The sequence below is a fragment of the Lemur catta genome, chromosome 3, assembly GCF_020740605.2.
Source record: "Lemur catta isolate mLemCat1 chromosome 3, mLemCat1.pri, whole genome shotgun sequence".
Classification (NCBI taxonomy): domain Eukaryota; kingdom Metazoa; phylum Chordata; class Mammalia; order Primates; family Lemuridae; genus Lemur; species Lemur catta.
Window position 1 is genome coordinate 36,741,283 of NC_059130.1, and position 18,970 is coordinate 36,760,252.

General features: G+C 40.9%; 1 protein-coding gene across 6 annotated transcripts in view; it reads left to right on the forward strand.

Moving 5' to 3' along the window:
• ABL2 (ABL proto-oncogene 2, non-receptor tyrosine kinase) overlaps positions 1–18,791 on the forward strand; it is a 111,044-nt gene extending 92,253 nt beyond the window's left edge. For 2 of the 6 annotated variants that reach the window (XM_045547268.1, XM_045547269.1), the window contains exons 7-13: positions 695–872; positions 1,499–1,683; positions 3,054–3,206; positions 4,467–4,556; positions 8,339–8,512; positions 9,068–9,301; positions 9,611–18,791. In XM_045547268.1, coding sequence (XP_045403224.1) covers positions 695–872; positions 1,499–1,683; positions 3,054–3,206; positions 4,467–4,556; positions 8,339–8,512; positions 9,068–9,301; positions 9,611–10,791 — 2,195 coding nt within the window. In that variant the 3' untranslated portion in view covers positions 10,792–18,791. Of the gene's footprint in view, positions 1–694; positions 873–1,498; positions 1,684–3,053; positions 3,207–4,466; positions 4,557–8,338; positions 8,513–9,067 lie in introns of all 6 variants that reach the window. The other 4 variants (XM_045547265.1, XM_045547267.1, XM_045547270.1 and 1 more) reach the window with 3 other exon arrangements.
• The last annotated feature ends 179 nt before the right edge of the window (positions 18,792–18,970 follow it).

Below are 18,970 nucleotides of genomic sequence, written 5' to 3' on the forward strand. Positions count from 1 at the left end.
CTATTGAAAAGAAGCGATTAAAAATTGTGACCACACCCATCAGTTTACTTTTTACAAACAGGAAATGCTATATATACTACGATAGATTCTTGTCACCTGTTCAAGTCACAAAGAGACTTTTCACTAAAGCCGGTTCCCTTTATAAATAGGACCAGTTTCTTTGAATGTTCAAATTGAGCCAATCTATTCCAAAGGAAATAGTTTCTCATTGGTTCATTGTAAGGAATCTGCCATATATCAGCTAAATATTTGGCTCTGGAAACAAAATCTTTTGATAAAGCATTATTGCAGGGCTCACATAGTCTTCAGCATGTGCACAATGGCTGTTACTTTTAGGTACATATTGTTAGTATACAGTCGAGGAGGAGAATCATGGGCACTTAGAGAACTCTAGAAGTTTTGGTCTTCTTGGCCCCTTATGGAATTAATACAGGTAACTTTGCTTTTGCTCAAACAGGCAAATACTTCAAAGGCATATGAATTTCCAGAGAACAATATAATGGAAGCAAAGATTCCCTTATCAACCAACTTCTTAAGTTTTGCTATATTAATTTCAGAGAATGTGGTAGTAAGAAGGGAAAAGATTACTGCTGAACTAGACCTAAAAAATTGTCAAATTGTTCTTGGCCGACATGATTGGGAGTGTTTGAATGTATGTATACTAATAAAACAAACTCTATTCTTCAACTATCAGGTGTGTGTACTTTGGAGCCACCATTTTACATTGTGACTGAATATATGCCGTATGGGAACCTGCTTGATTATCTCCGAGAATGCAACCGAGAAGAGGTGACTGCAGTTGTGCTGCTCTACATGGCCACTCAGATCTCTTCTGCAATGGAGTATTTAGAGAAGAAGAATTTCATCCATAGGTGTGTAAAACCTGCTTGTTGCCTATGACTAACAGTGAAGCCATCTTGCTTGACATGTAAAGGAATAATTTGAGAACCTTCCCAGAAATTTTCAGATGATTCAAGAAAGTAGTTCTCTATTTCACAGGGCCCATTATAATGTCATTTTCAACTTGTAAATTTACTGTACTCTGATTAAAATGTTAATGAGGGGCCTTTGCTAGTCTCAAAACAGAGAACCATCTCTTTATTTTGCCCAGCACTGTATCCAAGATCCTTTTGCTCCATCTAGCGGCTGAATTTTAAAAATAGCTTTCTGTCTTAGTAAAGAACTTAAAGCCTTGTAGAAAAGCATTGGTCTCCTGCTTACCTGTGAAACCTATCGCAACGTACTTATAAATAGAAACCCATTTTATAAAGACTGCTTTATTTGGCATCACATAACTGCCTCTTGATGAGTACTCTATCAATGATACGTAATTAGTGGCTTTCTACCATGTTAGTGATTATCATAAAATACTACCACATTTGTCAGCACTTACTTATCAACTCTGCTTGTAGCACAAAGAACTAAGTAAGAATAGAGCATTCATGACCATTTTCTTCACCATCTCAATGGAATCACATTAAGATTCTCTTTCCCACAGAGATCTTGCAGCTCGTAACTGCCTAGTGGGAGAAAACCATGTGGTAAAAGTGGCTGACTTTGGTTTGAGTAGATTGATGACTGGAGACACCTATACTGCTCATGCTGGAGCCAAATTTCCTATTAAGTGGACAGCACCAGAAAGTCTTGCCTATAATACGTTCTCAATTAAATCTGATGTCTGGGGTAAGGTTGAAAGGCACTTTGTCCTGAGTATGTCTTTTTATTTTCTTTATAAATGCCCTTAATTCTTTATAGCTTCTCTTTTATATGATATTCAGTATTCTCTGCCTTTACCCTCATCCATCTTCAGTCATACAGCAAGCTATCTGCCAATACTGTGCTTAGCATAGAAAGAAGTATAAACAAGAAAATTTTTAAAAGTCCCTGCCTTCAAAGAACTCACAGTCTAGATCTCATATTGCATTGCAGTTCTAATGATCCTCTCTCTGTAAAGCTCCCTGTTTTCCACAGTAGGTTTTGTTGCTCATTTCCAGAGCTCTGTGATAGAGAGCTCTCTTTACAGAGAAGGCATGATGAGGTTTCATCTTGAATTTGTCCTTGTAACTGATCTTGTTTCTACTGCCCTGAGAAGCAGTATGACTTGGTAGAGGCTAAGTAGACTAAAAAAGTCTGCAAATTTGGATTGTGTGCCAATAGAAATAGCTGTAGGATTCTAAGTCACTTTTTAACCAGAAATCTCAAACTCAGAAATAACATAATTGTGACATAATCAAGCAAGTTCTTTTTTCTAATGTGAATTTTATTTAATTATAAGTAAATCTGTTTTTATCTTACTCCTATAATATTAGCTGACTTTAAAACCATTAAACTCATTAAATACAGTAGTTCCCCCTTGTCCTCAAGAAAATATATTCCAAGACCTCCAGTGGATGCCTGAAACTGAGGATAGTGCTGAATCCTACATATACCGTGTTTATATACTGTGTTTGGATCTGGTAACCGAAGGGGCTGCTAAGTGACTAAAGGGTTAGGTAGAGTCTAGAGTGGATACACTGAACAAAGGGATGATTCACATCCCAGGCAGTAAGGAGCAGGGTGGCTTGAGATTTCATCACACTACTCAAGAGTGAGTGGCATGCAATTTAAAAATTATGAATTATTTATTTCTGGAATTTTCCATTTAATATTAATATTTCTGGTCTGAGGTTGACTTTGAGTAACTGAAACCACAGAAAGCAAAACCACAGATAATGGAGGGACTGGGGTGGATCAAAGAGTATTCTAAGAATAGTTGGATTATTCCTCACGCTCCTTAAATGGTCAAAGTTTATTCTCCCCCACTGTAGTAAAGGAAACCTAAATGAAAATTGGGAATTTTAAATAGAACTGTTTTGAGATTATCTGCAGCATTCCTGTGGCAGATATCTTAGAAGGACAAGTCATGCGGTAAGAATCAATACAAGAGTATGTTAATGTTATTGTATTAATAACTGTGTGAATGTCATCCAAAATTTGAGAGAGAATTAATTATATAAAATAAATAATAAATCAGAGAGGAAACATTAAGATCTTTTTTTTAATCCCTTATGCAGCTTTTGGGGTACTGTTGTGGGAAATTGCTACGTATGGAATGTCACCATATCCAGGTATTGACCTGTCTCAGGTCTATGATCTGCTGGAAAAAGGATATCGAATGGAACAGCCTGAGGGATGCCCCCCTAAGGTTTATGAACTTATGAGAGCATGTGAGTATTTTTGCATTTTTTAATTTTGAAAGTTTAAGCTAGCAATTCAGAAGAGTTAAAATTAGAAACATTTCTCCTCTCAGTGTTGTTAGATTGAATCTAGCCTTATGACATTTAAAGAGTTTGTCATTGATTAGCCAGTTTTCATATCACATACCATTGAGTCTTACTGGAACCCAAGAATAGTTTTTCATGGCCTAAACATTGACCCAATTTTCAAAAACATTTGTGTATTTAATAAGAACATAGTTTAGAGATTAAGGTAGGGGAAGGGCTGCTTTCAGCTAGATAAGAATGATTGCTTAAAGACTAAGGCAAATGCCCCAAAGTAACCTCTGTGATGAATAAACAGAAGCATTTGAGTGCTTGAAGGTGAGAAAGTAGGAAGGTGAGCCATAAATTACATTGCAGTTGTGTTTGAACATAAGACTTTGTGTTCTTTTCTCATTGAGCATTGGCTACTGCCCTTTGTCAAATGTGAACTCCAAGCTCCTCCTTTCTGATATCCTGTTGTATTTCTAAATATATACAGTTAATGGCCAGGCGCGGTGGCTCACGCCTGTAATCCAAGCACTCTGGGAGGCCGAGGCGGGCAGATTGTTTGAGCTCAGGAGTTCGAGACCAGCCTGAGCAACAGTGAGACCCCCGTCTCTACTAAAAATAGACAGAAATTAGCTGGACAACTAAAAATATATATAGAAAAAATTAGCTGGGCATGGTGGCGCATGCCTGTAGTCCCAGCTACTCGGGAGGCTGAGGCAGGAGGATCACTTGAGCCCAGAGTTTAAGGTTGTTATGAGCTAGGCTGACACCACGGCACTCTATCCCAGGCAACAGAGTGAGACTCTGTCTCAAAAAAAAAAAAAAAAAAAATACGTACGTATACACACACACACACACACACACACACACACACACACACACACACACAAAATTATTTATAAGGTTTGACTGAGTTTGAAGACAGATTTTACTTCATTTTTCAAGTGGAAGAAAACTTGCCATTTTCTAAACCGTCTCTCCTTATAGTAGAGGGAATAGGAGCTAAGGGTAAATAGAAGGACCAGGCTTGGGAAATCAGTTCATTACGCTTCTGAGCTAGAGCTGAGAGGTGGCTGCATCACTATCATTGTAGACATGCTTTAACTCTGGTTTAATAAGCACACATCATGATGCATGGGACTCATTCATTATTAGGTATGCCACTAGACATATAATTCCTTCAAAGAACTTTTAATATTTTCTTCTTCTGTTACATAGGCTGGAAGTGGAGCCCTGCTGATAGGCCCTCTTTTGCCGAAACGCATCAAGCTTTTGAAACCATGTTCCATGACTCCAGCATTTCTGAAGGTGAGAATCTGGTGGATTTACTGTTGGTGGCTAGTTCTGGGTGCTGGCCGTGGTAATTATGGCAATTACATTTCAAAAATGATCAATTCTTATAGTTTGAGGCTCCATTTCAAGATACTGAATTAATTTTTGGCCTTTATTATTATTGGTTGCTTTTTTTTTTTTGCTATTTCTCAATGTGTCTTTGTGTCTCATATTTATTATAATATTGTAATTATTTTTTAATTAGAAATTAATCTCTCCATAAAGAAAATTAGTAATTTGGTAGTTCTTTAAACATCAATACTCATGATGCAAGGAAGAGACAAGGAAAAAATAAATATAAAAAATATTCTGGTGGCTCCCACCTATAATCCTAGCACTCTGGGAGGCTGAGGCAGGTGGATCATTTGAGCTCAGGAGGTCGAGACTAGCCTGAGCAAGAGCGAGACCCCATCTTTACTAAAAATAGAAAGAAATTAGCTGGACAACTAAAAATATATAGAAAAAATTAGCCAGGCATGGTGGCACATGCCTGTAGTCCCAGCTACTTCGGAGGCTGAGGCAGGAGGATTACTTGAGCCCAGGAGTTTGAGGTTGCTGTGAGCCAGGCTAATGCCACAGCACTTTAGCATGGGCAACAGAGCCAGACTCTGTCTCCAAAAAAAAAAAAAAAAAAAAAATTCCAACTCTGAACCACATATACAAAGGCAAAACCAAGTCATAAAAGCAGTATCTAGAAATTCCATTTCTGGAACTAGATCTTAATGAAATAACTAAGAGTATATACAGAGATTTAGCTGCAAGTATGTTGCGTCAGAGTGTAGTTTATAATGAGAAATTAAGAACAAATTAGATATCTAGTTGACTTAATTATTATGTCCATATAATTGAATATATTTAAAACGATATTGTCAAATATATTGACATGGAAAGGTGTTTAGAATAAACAGGTTAAGTTATCAATAGAGATAAACCCCTTTTTTTAATTTAAAAAAAAAACAAGTGTATAGATACATGCAGGCAGTTTCTTTTTTTTTTTTTTGTCTTTTTGAGACAGTCTCGCTCTGTTGCCCGGTCTAGAGTGCCGTGGCATCAGCCTAGCTCACAGCAACCTCAAACTCCTGGGCTCAAGCAATCCTCCTGCCTCAGCCTCCCAAGTAGCTGGGACTACAGGCATGTGCCACCATGCCCGGCTAATTTTTTCCATATGTATATTTTTAGTTGTCCAGATAATTTCTTTCTTTTTTAGTAGAGACAGGGTGTCGCTCTTGCTCAGGCTGGTCTCAAACTCCTGAGCAATCCTCCCACCTCGGCCTCCCAGAGTGCTAGGATTAGAGGTGTGAGCCACCATGCCCGGCCACAGGCAGTTTCTTAACTTTTGTATATAAAGCCTCTATAATTATCTGCAAAAGTCAAACAATATATTTGTTACAAAGAGAGAGAGGCCTATTCCTAGAGAACTAAAAATACAGAATTCTTAGTTTCACCTGCCTATTAGACACTGTGATATAGTTCTGGAATTTTGTACATATTTTTCAATTTTTTCCTTTCTTTCATAATCGAATAGAGTTGACTACTGAAGTTCAAGTTTTAAAATATTAGAAGAGAAAATCAAGCAGATTGGATTTTGTCCACTTCCCTTAGTGATTTATCATATCAGTTAGGAAGAAAGGGAAAAGGGAAGTATAACACTGAAGTTTAATGAAAAATACTTCTTCCTAGACCTTTGGTACATGGAGCTTCTACAGGCTGGAGAGGGCACAGCTGTCTGTATAGCACTCTTCTTTCTTCTGTGTGCTTTATTTCCTATGGCATCAAAGTGCTATTAGCCGTGGGTGTTAGCCAAAGAGTAGGGTCCACTTTTTTGGTACTTTTGTTTCAATTATTAACTCCTCTTGAATCCTTATTTTAATATTTCTATTTCTCTTGAAAATATATTCCTTAAGAAAACCAATCCCTTATCTAAGCTAATTTCAATTCAAAATTGCTAAATAAGAAACGTAACATTCAGCCCACATTGTATTGATCATTTAATCTGAGTCAGGCACTATACTAGGTCTGGAGACACAGAGATAAGACACAGTCCCTAATTAAAAGGATGTATTTATGAATCAGTTTTATGGGAAAGAAACCCAGCTCAAACTTTCTTAAGCAATAAAAGGAAGATTTATAACCAAACCATGTAAGCAGGGATGGTGCTAACTTCAGAAGCTGAAGGACTCTTGTAGCTTCGGGTCTTCCTCCTTCCTCTCTTTTTTCTCCCTCCCTCCTTCCCGCACCCATCCTTATCTAGTTTCTCTTTACTTCTGCATCAACCTCATCCTCAGAATCCTCCAAGTAGCACGGGACACAGTTGCCAGCATCCCTGAGGTCATATCTTTAAAACTCATGACCAAAAAAGAGAATGTCTGGCTCCAGTTGCTGTACATAGCCCCATAAGAAAGGAATCTCGCCAAGTGTGGTGGTGCTACTTAGGAAGCCAAGGTGGAAGGATCGCTTGAGGCCAGGAGGTTGAGGCTGCAGTGAGTTATGATGGATCACATCACTGCACTCCTGCCTGTGTGACAGAGTGAGACCCCATCTCTTAAAAGAAAAATGAAAACAAAAGAAAGGAACCTCACTGGCATGGCTTGGGTTATGTGTCATGTACCCAGTCTTGTGGAAAGTTAATTTTTAAAATAATTACCAGAAAAAGGATCCAGACACAGTAGTATGTGCCTTAGTCCCATCTACTCAGGAGGCTGAGGTGGGAGAATCACTTGAGCCCAGGAGTTTGAGGCCAGTCTGAGCAACATAGTGAGACCCTGTCCTCCCATTCTCCCCTGCAAAAAACCCAAAAAAGTTATAAAATAATCACAAAATTTCACAATTTAATTGATCCTACCTGCTTCATTTTTGCTCAGAAATGAATAGCAAAGTATGTCTTTGCCTCAGTAAAAGCCACAAAACCCCTGGCCAAGATTTAATTAGCCAAGGCTTACTAATCGGGTGAACACATTTGTAAGAGCCTAATTTGCTTTGTTTGCATGAAATGGAGTGAATTGTATCTACCCTCCTTCTTAGTGTGCAGTGCAACTTAAAATCAAAATATATGCAGATATTTGTCCACTTTGTTCAACCTCTGAACAGGCACTTAGTAAATAGGCATATCCAAATGACCAATGAGCATGAGACCATGCTCAACATAACTGATCATCAGAGACAGAGAAAATAAAACCACAGTGAGATACCACTATGTGCCTACCAGAATAGCTAAAATTAGAATCAAACAAAAAAATGATAACATCAAATTTTAGCAAGCATGCAGAGTAACCAGAACTTTCATACACTGCTAGTGGGAGTGTAAATTGGTACATTTTGGGAAAGTTTGGCAGGACCCAATAAAACTATACCTTGTGACCCACCAGTTCTCCAAAATCTATACCAAACACATGTGCCTACAGTTGTAAGCCAAAAGACACGTAGCAGGATGTTCCTAGCAATGTATCGGTACTCCAAAAATGGGAAATAACCTAAATACCCATCAGGAGAACAGTTGGATTTTGGTGTGTTCACACATTGGCATACTACACAGCAATGAGCAGGAACCCCTGCCACATGCAGCAACACGGATGAATCTACAGACATAACATTGAGCAGAAGGAGCCAGACAAAAGAGTACATATATTATGATTCCTTTTATATGTCTTAGTACTCTATTCTCCAGTTCTTTCTCTGCTATGTGCCTTTTCTGAAAAGAAAATGTCCTTTTCTCTGTTACAAAATTGCTCTTTTTATCAGTTTCCTTGTTGTCTTCACAGAGGTAGCTGAGGAGCTTGGGAGAGCAGCCTCGTCATCGTCTGTCGTTCCATATCTGCCCCGGTTACCTATGCTTCCTTCTAAGACTCGGACACTGAAGAAACAGCTGGAGAACAAGGAGAACATTGAAGGGTTACAAGATGCCACAGAAAACTCTGCTTCCAATTCAGCACCAGGTATGGGTCCCTACGCAGATAGAATCAAAACAGAAACTGCCTTGTTGAAAGAAACATGGAGTATGATGCTTTTATGCCATTTTCATGCCCATCTTCTTTGGGGAAAGTATGGCATCTGTTTTGCCTACCATTCTAGTCCCTGCTTCTGCATTGCCAGTTAGTAGTCTCGATCTATCCATCCAGCACACAACTCTGCCTCCAGTTCCATTTCCTCAACCCCTGATTCCCAGATAGTGACCTTTACAGTTCCAGCAAAAACTTCATTGAGCCCTATAGATGAGACAGATTGTGCAGAAATTTTTAAAGAAAGAGTGAATGCTGAGTAATAACCAGCAGGTTACTTTGCCCCATTTATAACCCACATTGCATTTGGAAAACTAATCACTCTGAAAGGACAATGTATTTGTTAATTCCCTCTGAGTCCCACCAACACCTGACATTTAATAAATGCCAAAAAAACACTTATAATTCAGTCTTAATATAGCTCAAATGCAGCTCAAATGTAATGGATTCACTTTGTGTCTTCCACATTACTGATTGGCCGTTTCTCATCAGGGTTCATTAGAAGTGCACAGGCCTCCAGTGAGTCCCCAGCACTGCCTCGAAAGCAAAGAGACAAGTCACCCAGCAGCCTCTTGGAAGATGCCAAAGAGACATGCTTCACCAGGGATAGGAAGGGAGGCTTCTTCAGCTCATTCATGAAAAAGAGAAATGCTCCCACACCCCCCAAACGCAGCAGCTCCTTCCGAGAAATGGAGAATCAGCCCCACAAGAAATATGAACTCACGGGTAACTTCTCCTCTGTTGCTTCTCTACAGCATGCTGATGGGTTCTCTTTCACTCCTGCCCAGCAAGAGGCGAATCTGGTGCCAGCCAAGTGCTATGGGGGGAGCTTTGCACAGAGGAATCTCTGTAATGACGATGGTGGTGGGGGTGGGGGCAGTGGCACTGCTGGGGGTGGGTGGTCTGGCCTCACAGGCTTCTTTACGCCACGCTTAATCAAAAAGACACTGGGCTTACGAGCAGGTAAACCCACAGCCAGTGATGACACTTCCAAGCCTTTTCCAAGGTCAAACTCTACATCTTCCATGTCCTCAGGGCTTCCAGAGCAGGATAGAATGGCAATGACCCTTCCCAGGAACTGCCAGAGGTCCAAACTCCAGCTGGAAAGGACAGTGTCCACCTCTTCTCAGCCAGAAGAGAATGTGGACAGGGCCAATGACATGCTTCCAAAAAAATCAGAGGAAGGTGCTGCTCCAACCAGGGAGAGACCAAAAGCCAAACTATTGCCCAGAGGAGCCCCAGCTCTTCCTCTCAGAAACCCCTCTGGGGATCCAGCCATTACCGAGAAGGACTCTGCAGGGGTGGGAGTGGCTGGAGTGGCAGCTGTTCCCAAGGGCAAGGAGAGGAATGGTGGGGCACGACTTGGAATGGCTGGAGTCCCAGAGGACAGAGAGCAGCCAGGCTGGTCTTCTCCAGCCAAGGCTGTAGCAGTCCTCCCAACCACTCACAACCACAAAGTGCCCGTCCTTATCTCACCCACTCTGAAACACACTCCAGCTGACGTGCAGCTTATTGGCACAGACTCTCAGGGGAATAAATTCAAGCTTTTATCTGAGCATCAGGTCACATCCTCTGGAGACAAGGATCGGCCCAGACGGGTAAAACCAAAGTGTGCCCCACCCCCCCCACCAGTGATGAGACTACTGCAGCATCCGTCCGTATGTTCAGACCCTACAGAAGAGCCGACTGCCCCAACTGCAGGACAGCCCACGTCAGAAACGCAGGAAGGAGGGAAGAAGGCAGCTCCAGGGGCAGTGCCCGTCAGTGGGAAAGCTGGGAGGCCTGTGATGCTTCCGCCTCAAGTGCCTCTGCCCACATCTTCCATCTCGCCAGCCAAAATGGCCAATGGCACAGCAGGTACTAAAGTGGCTCTGAGAAAAACTAAACAGGCAGCTGAGAAAATCTCAGCAGACAAAATCAGCAAAGAGGCCCTGTTGGAATGTGCTGACCTACTGTCCAGTGCAATCACGGAACCTGTGCCCAACAGCCAGCTGGTAGACACTGGACACCAGCTGCTCGACTACTGCTCAGGCTACGTGGACTGCATCCCTCAAACTCGCAACAAATTTGCCTTCCGCGAGGCCGTGAGCAAACTGGAACTCAGCCTACAGGAGCTACAGGTGTCTTCAGCAGCTGCTGGTGTGCCCGGGGCAAACCCTGTCCTTAATAACCTACTGTCATGTGTACAGGAAATCAGTGATGTCGTGCAGAGGTAGCCACTGTTGGCCTAGTGGGAAGATGCACACGTTTCTGAGGGGAGAGGGAAAGGGACTTGTTTTCCTGTGTTCTTGTTTTCAGATAATGAAAGACTGATACTTGAGTGTGTTTATGTTAAGTACGTCAGATCCCTGAGTTCTCACGTTTACAGGTTCATCTCAAAAAGAACAAAAGCAAACCACGTAAGTATATAGGAGAGGCGAATTAGGTGGGGGCGAGGCAGTAGTGGACAGGGTTGGAAACTGCATTGGAGAATCGGAGAACATGTGTGTGTCATAAAGAAAGAAATGCAGCCCATCCCTACCTGGAATGATGTGAAGTGCTAGACAGGGCCACTCCCAGCAAGGCTTCAGGGACTGTGCCCGGACAGTGGATTGCCACTCATTCTGCACCACGGGAAAGGGAATGGACTGGGGCTCTGGTAGGTGCTCATGATGATTGTGCTCCAGGTTACCTAACGAATTTGGTGGGACAGAAAAAAGGAAAGCTGGGAATGTACCAGAAGAGGTTGTATTCCAGGCAGTTGGAAGCAGCTGTTAGCCTTGCTTCCACAAGGTCATTGCTGCTGAAATAACTGCAAATCAAAGTGCTAGAAAACAACTGGAAAGTGTGGCTCTATGTGTATGCTCTTGTCCTATTTTCCATTGGTGTATTAGTTGGTGCAGGAAGTAAAGAATGCTGAGGAGTTTAGTCAGGGAGATTGAAACTTCCTCCTGAATCTTATATTGATTAGCAGAAGTCACTTCTCCCGGTCTAGTATATTATTTCCTAGTGGACCAGGATCAGCTTCCTGCTTCTTGGTGGCTGTCTGTAAACCATAGTATAGGGAGGCCTCCTTAGTGGTTCTTCTTTGTCCCTTGCTGGGCAGGCTGTTTCCTTTATTTCTGGCAGCATTCATTGCATTAACTGACATTAATTTTGAAAATAGTGGTCCCTGCAGGTTCTTACCGGGGAATGAATCCTTTTCTGATACAGTGCCCATGCATGCTGGCATATTGGCCAGTGACTCAAGCAGTTGTATGTTTCTTTATCAGCTAAAATACCAAGGAGATGGTCTTTCCTTGAAACCTAATAGCCAGGCCCAGAGCCCTGTGACTGAGAGGAGAAGCTGGCCTCATACTGATTGGTGTTTCTCTGTATCTTCCCCTTCCTTATCACCTTGAGCCCCATCTAGGTAGAGAGTAGGGAGAGGCATTCTCTCTCTCTCTCTCTCTCTGTGGATTTGAAGTGAATTACCCCAAAATGATTCTCACGTGCTTTTCTCCTCTCACATATTCCCTCTCCCACCCCCCATCCAATCATTGTGCTTATTTTTGCAGATCTTGTTGGGAATATTCTTTATTTTGCCATTTCACCTCTATTTTAAGAATGCATAATTGAAGGAGTAGGTCATTTTCAGGAAGCACCAGTTAGACCCTGGAAACCTAATAACTTAACCACCAAATATGTTTTGCCCTTGAAAAATAGGCCTTTTCCTTCCTTCCTCATTTATTATTATGGAAGCTAAACTAGGATCACACAGAAGTGAATCTAATGGGTTAGATATTATTAATGTTTTTGGTATTAGGTCTAATTTCAATTACTGCTTCATGAACACTTTAAAACTTTATGAACACTTCCCCCTCTCTCCCCAAGAAAAACCCAATACATAATATATTTTTTTCCCTCAAAGGAATATTAGCTTAGGAAGACAGGAATTCAGCGTCGAGCAATGAGTTTTCTTCTTGGCTCTGTCATGATCCACTGTCAAGCCACAGCCCCATCTCTTAAGCTAGTAAATAAAGGTAATAGTACATGTTTTTTAAGGTGTTTTGCAAATAAGTGTATAGTTATCCCTTTGAGAGTCTCTGGAAAGCTCTTTAGTGCAGTGTTGTTATGTTGAATTGTTTTTCATTCTCTTCTTTGATGAGTACCAGATATTAGTAAAGTTTAAAACTGCTGAGATTATATTAATTGGGCTAGCATACTATGGGGGAAGCTATGTTTTGAATAGAGTTTGGCATTTTTGACCAAGCAGGAAATTGAGTTTTCATTAGAAAGAAAGGAAACCTTGATTCTTACTGCTGCTCCAAAAGAGGCCCAGGTTAAGAGAAGGATTAGAAGAGAGCAGACAGTACTGGGCATTCCTGGCAGATGTTGGGCGATTTCTGCCAGTGTGTTACCTCCAGCTTCAGCACAGGGAATTAGTGATCAGGTGAATTTCCTTGTAGTGGTTGGAAGAGAACTTGGATTTAAAAACCCACAATCATCCCACCTTCCCTGCCACTCCCCTCATCATACATGTCCATAAACTTGAATTCGTTTTAGCAGTTAGCCTTTTAAGGGTGGGGAGGGGACAGCTAAAACTGTAGAATATTATTATGCTGCTTTTTAAGTTTATCCCTGTCATTGTGGGATGCAAGTTAAGGGATTATAATTATTTTTTAGGAGTACTTTTTTAATTTTTTTTTTTTTTAAAGCAAGTGCTCCATTTTTCCTCAAGAGTTCTGAAAATAAGCATTGGAGAAACACTACTGAGTATATTTAAGCTCCCTGGTTTTCTCACTGAACAGTAATCTTAAGGGTAGGGGGTGGGGGCTGTGTCTTACTCAGGGGGCAGCACCTAGCTCTGTCTTGCCTACAGTAGGTGCTCAATACATACATTAAATTGATTTTTGTTAACACTGTCAGGAGTAGCATTGACTATTGTAGCACACCCCATCAACATGATGCTTGAACCGTGTAATTTCAGGGGTTGAGGGCTCAGGGTTCAGGTTAAAGAGGCACTGTCAACTTACTATCAAGTATAATGTAGGTTTTTCCTTCTACTTAAAAAAACCTCATGTAAATTAAAAGGTTTGAATCCAAAGCAGAGAAAACTACTTCTAGAAACTAAAAATATAGTTTAATTTTATCTAGTCTAAAAGCAAAGCAAATAGCAAGAGAACAGTCCCTTGTATAAGATATTGACAATTTTTCTAAAGTGGTTAAACTGTATATATGTGTGTGTGTACACACACGCATGCCTTTGGGCTGCCACAGCTTGATTCCTTTCATATACAGGTAATATGATTCCAGTGTAGACTTCCTACCTTAAAATGCAGTGTTTTGTGTTGAATACATCTAAAGTATTTTCTTAAAAGGCTTTGTGTAAAATTGTGTATATTCTCCTGCAGACTTCCATCGTGATTTTCAGAGATATAGCCTTAAAAAAATTTGACCGTAAGAAATTCATTCAGTGTTTTTCTACATGACCTCTGTACATAGAGGTCATTATAGTGGAGACCCTTTACTAGTAGCATTTTAAGGTTTAAAGTAGAAATTTATCTTACAATTCAATTAAATGTTTGCTAGCAAAATAGTTAATAAAACATGCTGACTTTGCTAAGGCACAGCCCATGTTTATTTAACTAAAGTCACGGAGCTGTTGAGTTTAAGAGATGCGATATAGATAGTGGTTTACAGGCTCTAATGCCAGTCTAGAAGGCAAGTCATTTAACCTTCCTGAGCCTCTGTTTCCTCATAGTAAAACAGGGATAGAGTAGTAACTGTCTCAGTATTGCTGTAAGGATTAAATAAGGTAATGTTTGTAGGAGACTTAAGCTCAAGTGCCTGGCACACAGTGAGCACTCCATACATGTTAACTATTAGTATTATCATTAACACCTAGTCCAGGGATGTACAACAGAATCCCCGAGGTGGAGTTCAAAAAATAATGAATTAGCCTTACTCCAGATCAGAATTCCCAGTGGGGTAGGGTCTCAGCTGATGTATTTTCCAATAATCTGTCCAGGTCTTTCAGACACCCAGTGCCATCTGAAAACTGTCAATACCCCAACCCATTTATCTGCAGATTAGGAAACTAGAGGAGGGGATCGTTAAGTTACTTGCCCATTATCTCAGAACAGTTAGCTAGTGGCAGAGCCAAGGCTAGAATTCGGGTCTCCTGACTTTATGGTTGTGGGGTCTTTCCCCCATACCTGCTGCCTTGTGAGACACTGCAAAAAAGTAGCTCAGATTGACAATCAGCCCACATTGGCGCTGCACACTTTCTAAAGCACATGCTCCGGGCACTGACCTTAAGGGGCTTGCATGTTGAATAATTTGAACACGAGTAAAGCAAGCATTCTGTGGAACTCAATAATTAAAATTATATGGGGTCATTCTTTTGGACAGACCTCAGCAACACAGCAATGTGCACTTTGTAGTAGAGAAATACCAACTTCAGTTTAAGAAAAAAAAAAAAAACTAGTCCTAACATTCCTTTTTCTTAAAAAAATTTTATTCTGTATCATTTTAATGACTATGAGATAATGTATATGAAAGCACTTTGAGAAAGTATCAAATGTAGTCTAACTATAAGGTTGTATTATTAATGTCTGTTTAGAAGATAAAAGAGATGATTAGATGCTAATTGACCTGAAGACTTATTTGTGGGGGACCTGAAAATGCAGATATATAATTACCTCTGTAATTTATCACATTTATAAATATGAAACTGGTAAATGAACATGTGCAGGTATAATAAGTGTTTTGCTGCAACTAAAGTTGTAATTCAGAGGTAAGTAACTTCAGAAAACTAGGGACCAACTTTTTGGTTAACTTTGATCTTTAAAAAGTAGTAATGTGTAATGTTCTCCAGAATACAGAAGCTCTTCCAGGGACCTCAAGAAGAATGAGGCCCTCTTACTCTGGAACATTTGTTCGTTTGTCCCCTACATGTTCAGCCATTTCTTATCCTAAATGTGGTGGGAGCAGACTCATTACCTATTGCTGTTGACAGTGTCTTTTTAAACCTATGTCCTGTGTGGTTTTGTTGGGGTTGTTGTTGGGGGGCAGGGTGGGGGACAGAGGTTGCTGGACAGCCGTAGAGCCAGTGCACTTTGGGAATTACTTTTTAGGATTTCCTACCAGTTATAAATGGCATTGTCATTTATTGTCTATCTTTATTTTTTTTAATAAAAAGAGTAGCTGAACTTAATTCACCTATTGGATTATAAAATACTCAAGAGTAAATTGCATTGGTGTCCACTTTGGAGTTATAGCTATACATCATTCTGACTTCCCCCGCTCCCTTCTGTTTTTGCTACTGATGTCATTGTTATTATCAGGCTGTGTCCCTATAAGGGTTCATATTGGGTTGACAGGGTTATCTGTATTTTTGTTCTTGATGATTTTTGAGTTTCATCATCTTGCTTGCATTAACTTGCTCCACCTGGATTTGGGGTTCGTCTCTGTGCCCTAAGTATCTGTTATGGTCAGTCCTCTTTATAAGGTAGGTAGGTCTCTGGGCTTAAGTTTCCTCTCTTGAAGTACTCATAGATTCCAGCTGTTTGTGTATCTCTCCCTTAGCCTCTGTCAAGGCAGTAGCTCAGTTCCTTTGTACATGCCTCCTTCAGTTGGGGATATGTGGGAAGGTGAGAGAACTAGAGAAAGGAAGCTCCAAGGGAGATTGTATCTTTCTGCCACAAGCTGACAAAGGCAGCCCAAGGGCACCTGTGATAAGCCAGGGTAAGTGCTGCAAGCCATAGCCTCTAGTGAGAGAACAGAGGCCTCAGGCTGGTCTGAAACTTTTCCTACTCTTAGCAGTCAGGATATCTGCATTGTTTTGATAAAGTTCCAGTTTTCCAACTATTAGACTTTAAAAAAATCTAATACAAGGCTTGCTTTTTTTTGGCAAGCCAGTAATGCCTGGGGTAACAGTTACTGTTCCCTGCTCTGTTTAGCACAGCTGCAGCTCGCCTAGACTATTCGCCATCCCCTCTGCTTCTCTGTTACTGGGGAGGCGTGGGTAAGTGGGTTTCTGGATGAGCTGCATCCTGCTCCAGAGCATTCATCCAGGTAACTCTCTTAGCTCCAGCCTATCTTTTGTGAAGTTTATTTTAATGTCCAGAAGGATGCGTTTCTGTTCTGGGGCTGCTGCTTTTCATGCTGCCCACCTGAGATATATGTTCTGTCTGGAGTGTATGCAAGATGATACCTTCATTTCTGACTCAATATCCTAGATCCACAGGACAGGAAATGAGGGAAGGCTTCACCCTGCATCATCGGTGTGAGATCTCTTACTTCAACCCAGGTATGGAGGCCTGTGGCATGTCATCTTAGTTCCAAGCTGGCTTGGAGTGGCAGAGGTCATCCCTGGAGATTTGTACCTTCAAAGATGGGTTTCATGAGTCTTGCGGAGGAAAAGACACATCAGCTGGGTTAATTTTGCATGATCATTGAACTAGAACTGGTAGAAATGAGCTTCGTGGATGGCTGAAGCTCAAAGGCCTCATCGGTGAGAATTCCCCCACTTTAAATGTTTTCCCCTCGTGGCGTGCTGATTTGGCAGGTTGATGTTCTTCGTCCGACTTGGTGAGCTGGGGGAGGATGCTGTCACTGAATCCTTCCCTCCAATTGCACTTGCTTCTTTGCTCCCATGTACAGTGTGTACAATTATAAATTTGAAATTGTTCACCTCTCCTAGAAAAATTATGTATCTTTTAATCTCCCCATTTTTGGGTAACCTGAACACAGTAGCAAAGCCCTGTCAACTCAGCCAGAGGTAGCAGATAGCATGCTGAGTGGGTCTTCAAACCTGCAGACTATTCAAGGTCTTTAAAGCCTAAAGGCTGGGCACAGCAGTGTCCTTAGACTGCACCATATGTGGAGAAGAATTGTGATACATGCACTCTGTCTGTTCTGTGAGATTCTTTGTTCATCCTTGTACTCGCAACAGCAGATTTTGGGGTCCTACGTGACACTCCACTTTTCCACAAGGCTTGAGGTCTCTGAGCATGCCACTTAACCCTCTAGTACATGCTGGAGGTGAACTATCAAATGCTAGAGGCTTTACAGGGAGTTTGTATAGTCGGAACTAGTCTCAGACTAGGAGTTTTAAATTGTGTAATTAGGCATCATAAAATTTAGTTGAAGAATGGGACGTGTGGTTAATAAAATTTTTAAATATATAGATACTTAATTTTCAACAATTATAATAATAAAAAAGATATAAAGGTATGCCAAATAAATTTATTCTTGTTTTGAAAGATACTGCAGGACCCTGCAGTACATTAAGGTCATCAGTAGTAAATCCCAAATACTGTTCTGTACAGTTCAGAAGTATTGTACCAAGTATTGTGAGTAGCAAGAATGCCAGGAGACAGAGATGCTTGTGGTAGGTGAGGGTCAAACTAGCTTTCTTCCATTTGACAGCCATTTCTCACTGTGGACACTCAGACTCATTAAAGAGGAATTTTCTGAGATCTTGAGAAATCATCTTGATTAAGCTGATTGTCCTTCAGGGCACTTAGTATTCAGAAACTAGAAAGGACAATGAGGTACTCATTTTATAGTTTTGGGCATATATTTGAAAGCCCTCACATCTCAGATCTGTATAGAGGGTACATGTTTACATCCATAACCGCACGCACATGCACTGTCGTCGTGCCCATAACACAAGGGGGAGTAAGTGAAAGCGGAGTCAGTTCCCTCGTGGCGTATGGTGACCAGAAGCAGTAGTGTGGTTGATAAGCTGGCCGTGCACAGGCTGAGCTGTTGGCACACACTCAGAAACCCCATCTCCCTCGTAGACCTCACACTTTTCCTTCTTTAAAATCTAACTCTCTAATGACTATCAGTGGAGAAACCCCAATTTTATTAAAGCTCACCTAAAAATGTTTGAACATTTCATGGTGGTTGACAGAACTTTGTCCTAAAGCATAGTGATTCAGATTCTTTACAACTCGTTTAACGTTTATACCAAAGGTCACGCACTGCAGGTGTATGCGTCGTACACAGAGAGGTGAGGCCTGGTGCGTCGGGCACTGTGTGCATTGCTAAGGGGACAATGTGGGATTTAACTGAAAATGTGTCAATCATGGGTCACACTACTAGTGTTGTCAGGTATTTGTTCTTAATGTTATTGTAATATATTTTCAGTTTTGTTTTTCTAATTTAATTCTCTCACTCTGTTGTCTGACTGTGAACTGCTAACAGTGTTAAACTTGATGTAAATAAATGAGGCCCTTGAAAGGGACTGTTCTCTCTGCTTGTCGTCTCACAAGGTTTGCCAAGTTGTGTTTCGTTTTAAATAAAGGTTACAATATTTTATTGGTGAAGTAGGCTTGAGATTGGAGTGTTTCTGACATGGTTTTAATGGACAGAATTTATCGCTACATAAAATAGATGTCTGTAAGGGTGAAGAAACTGGCTTTA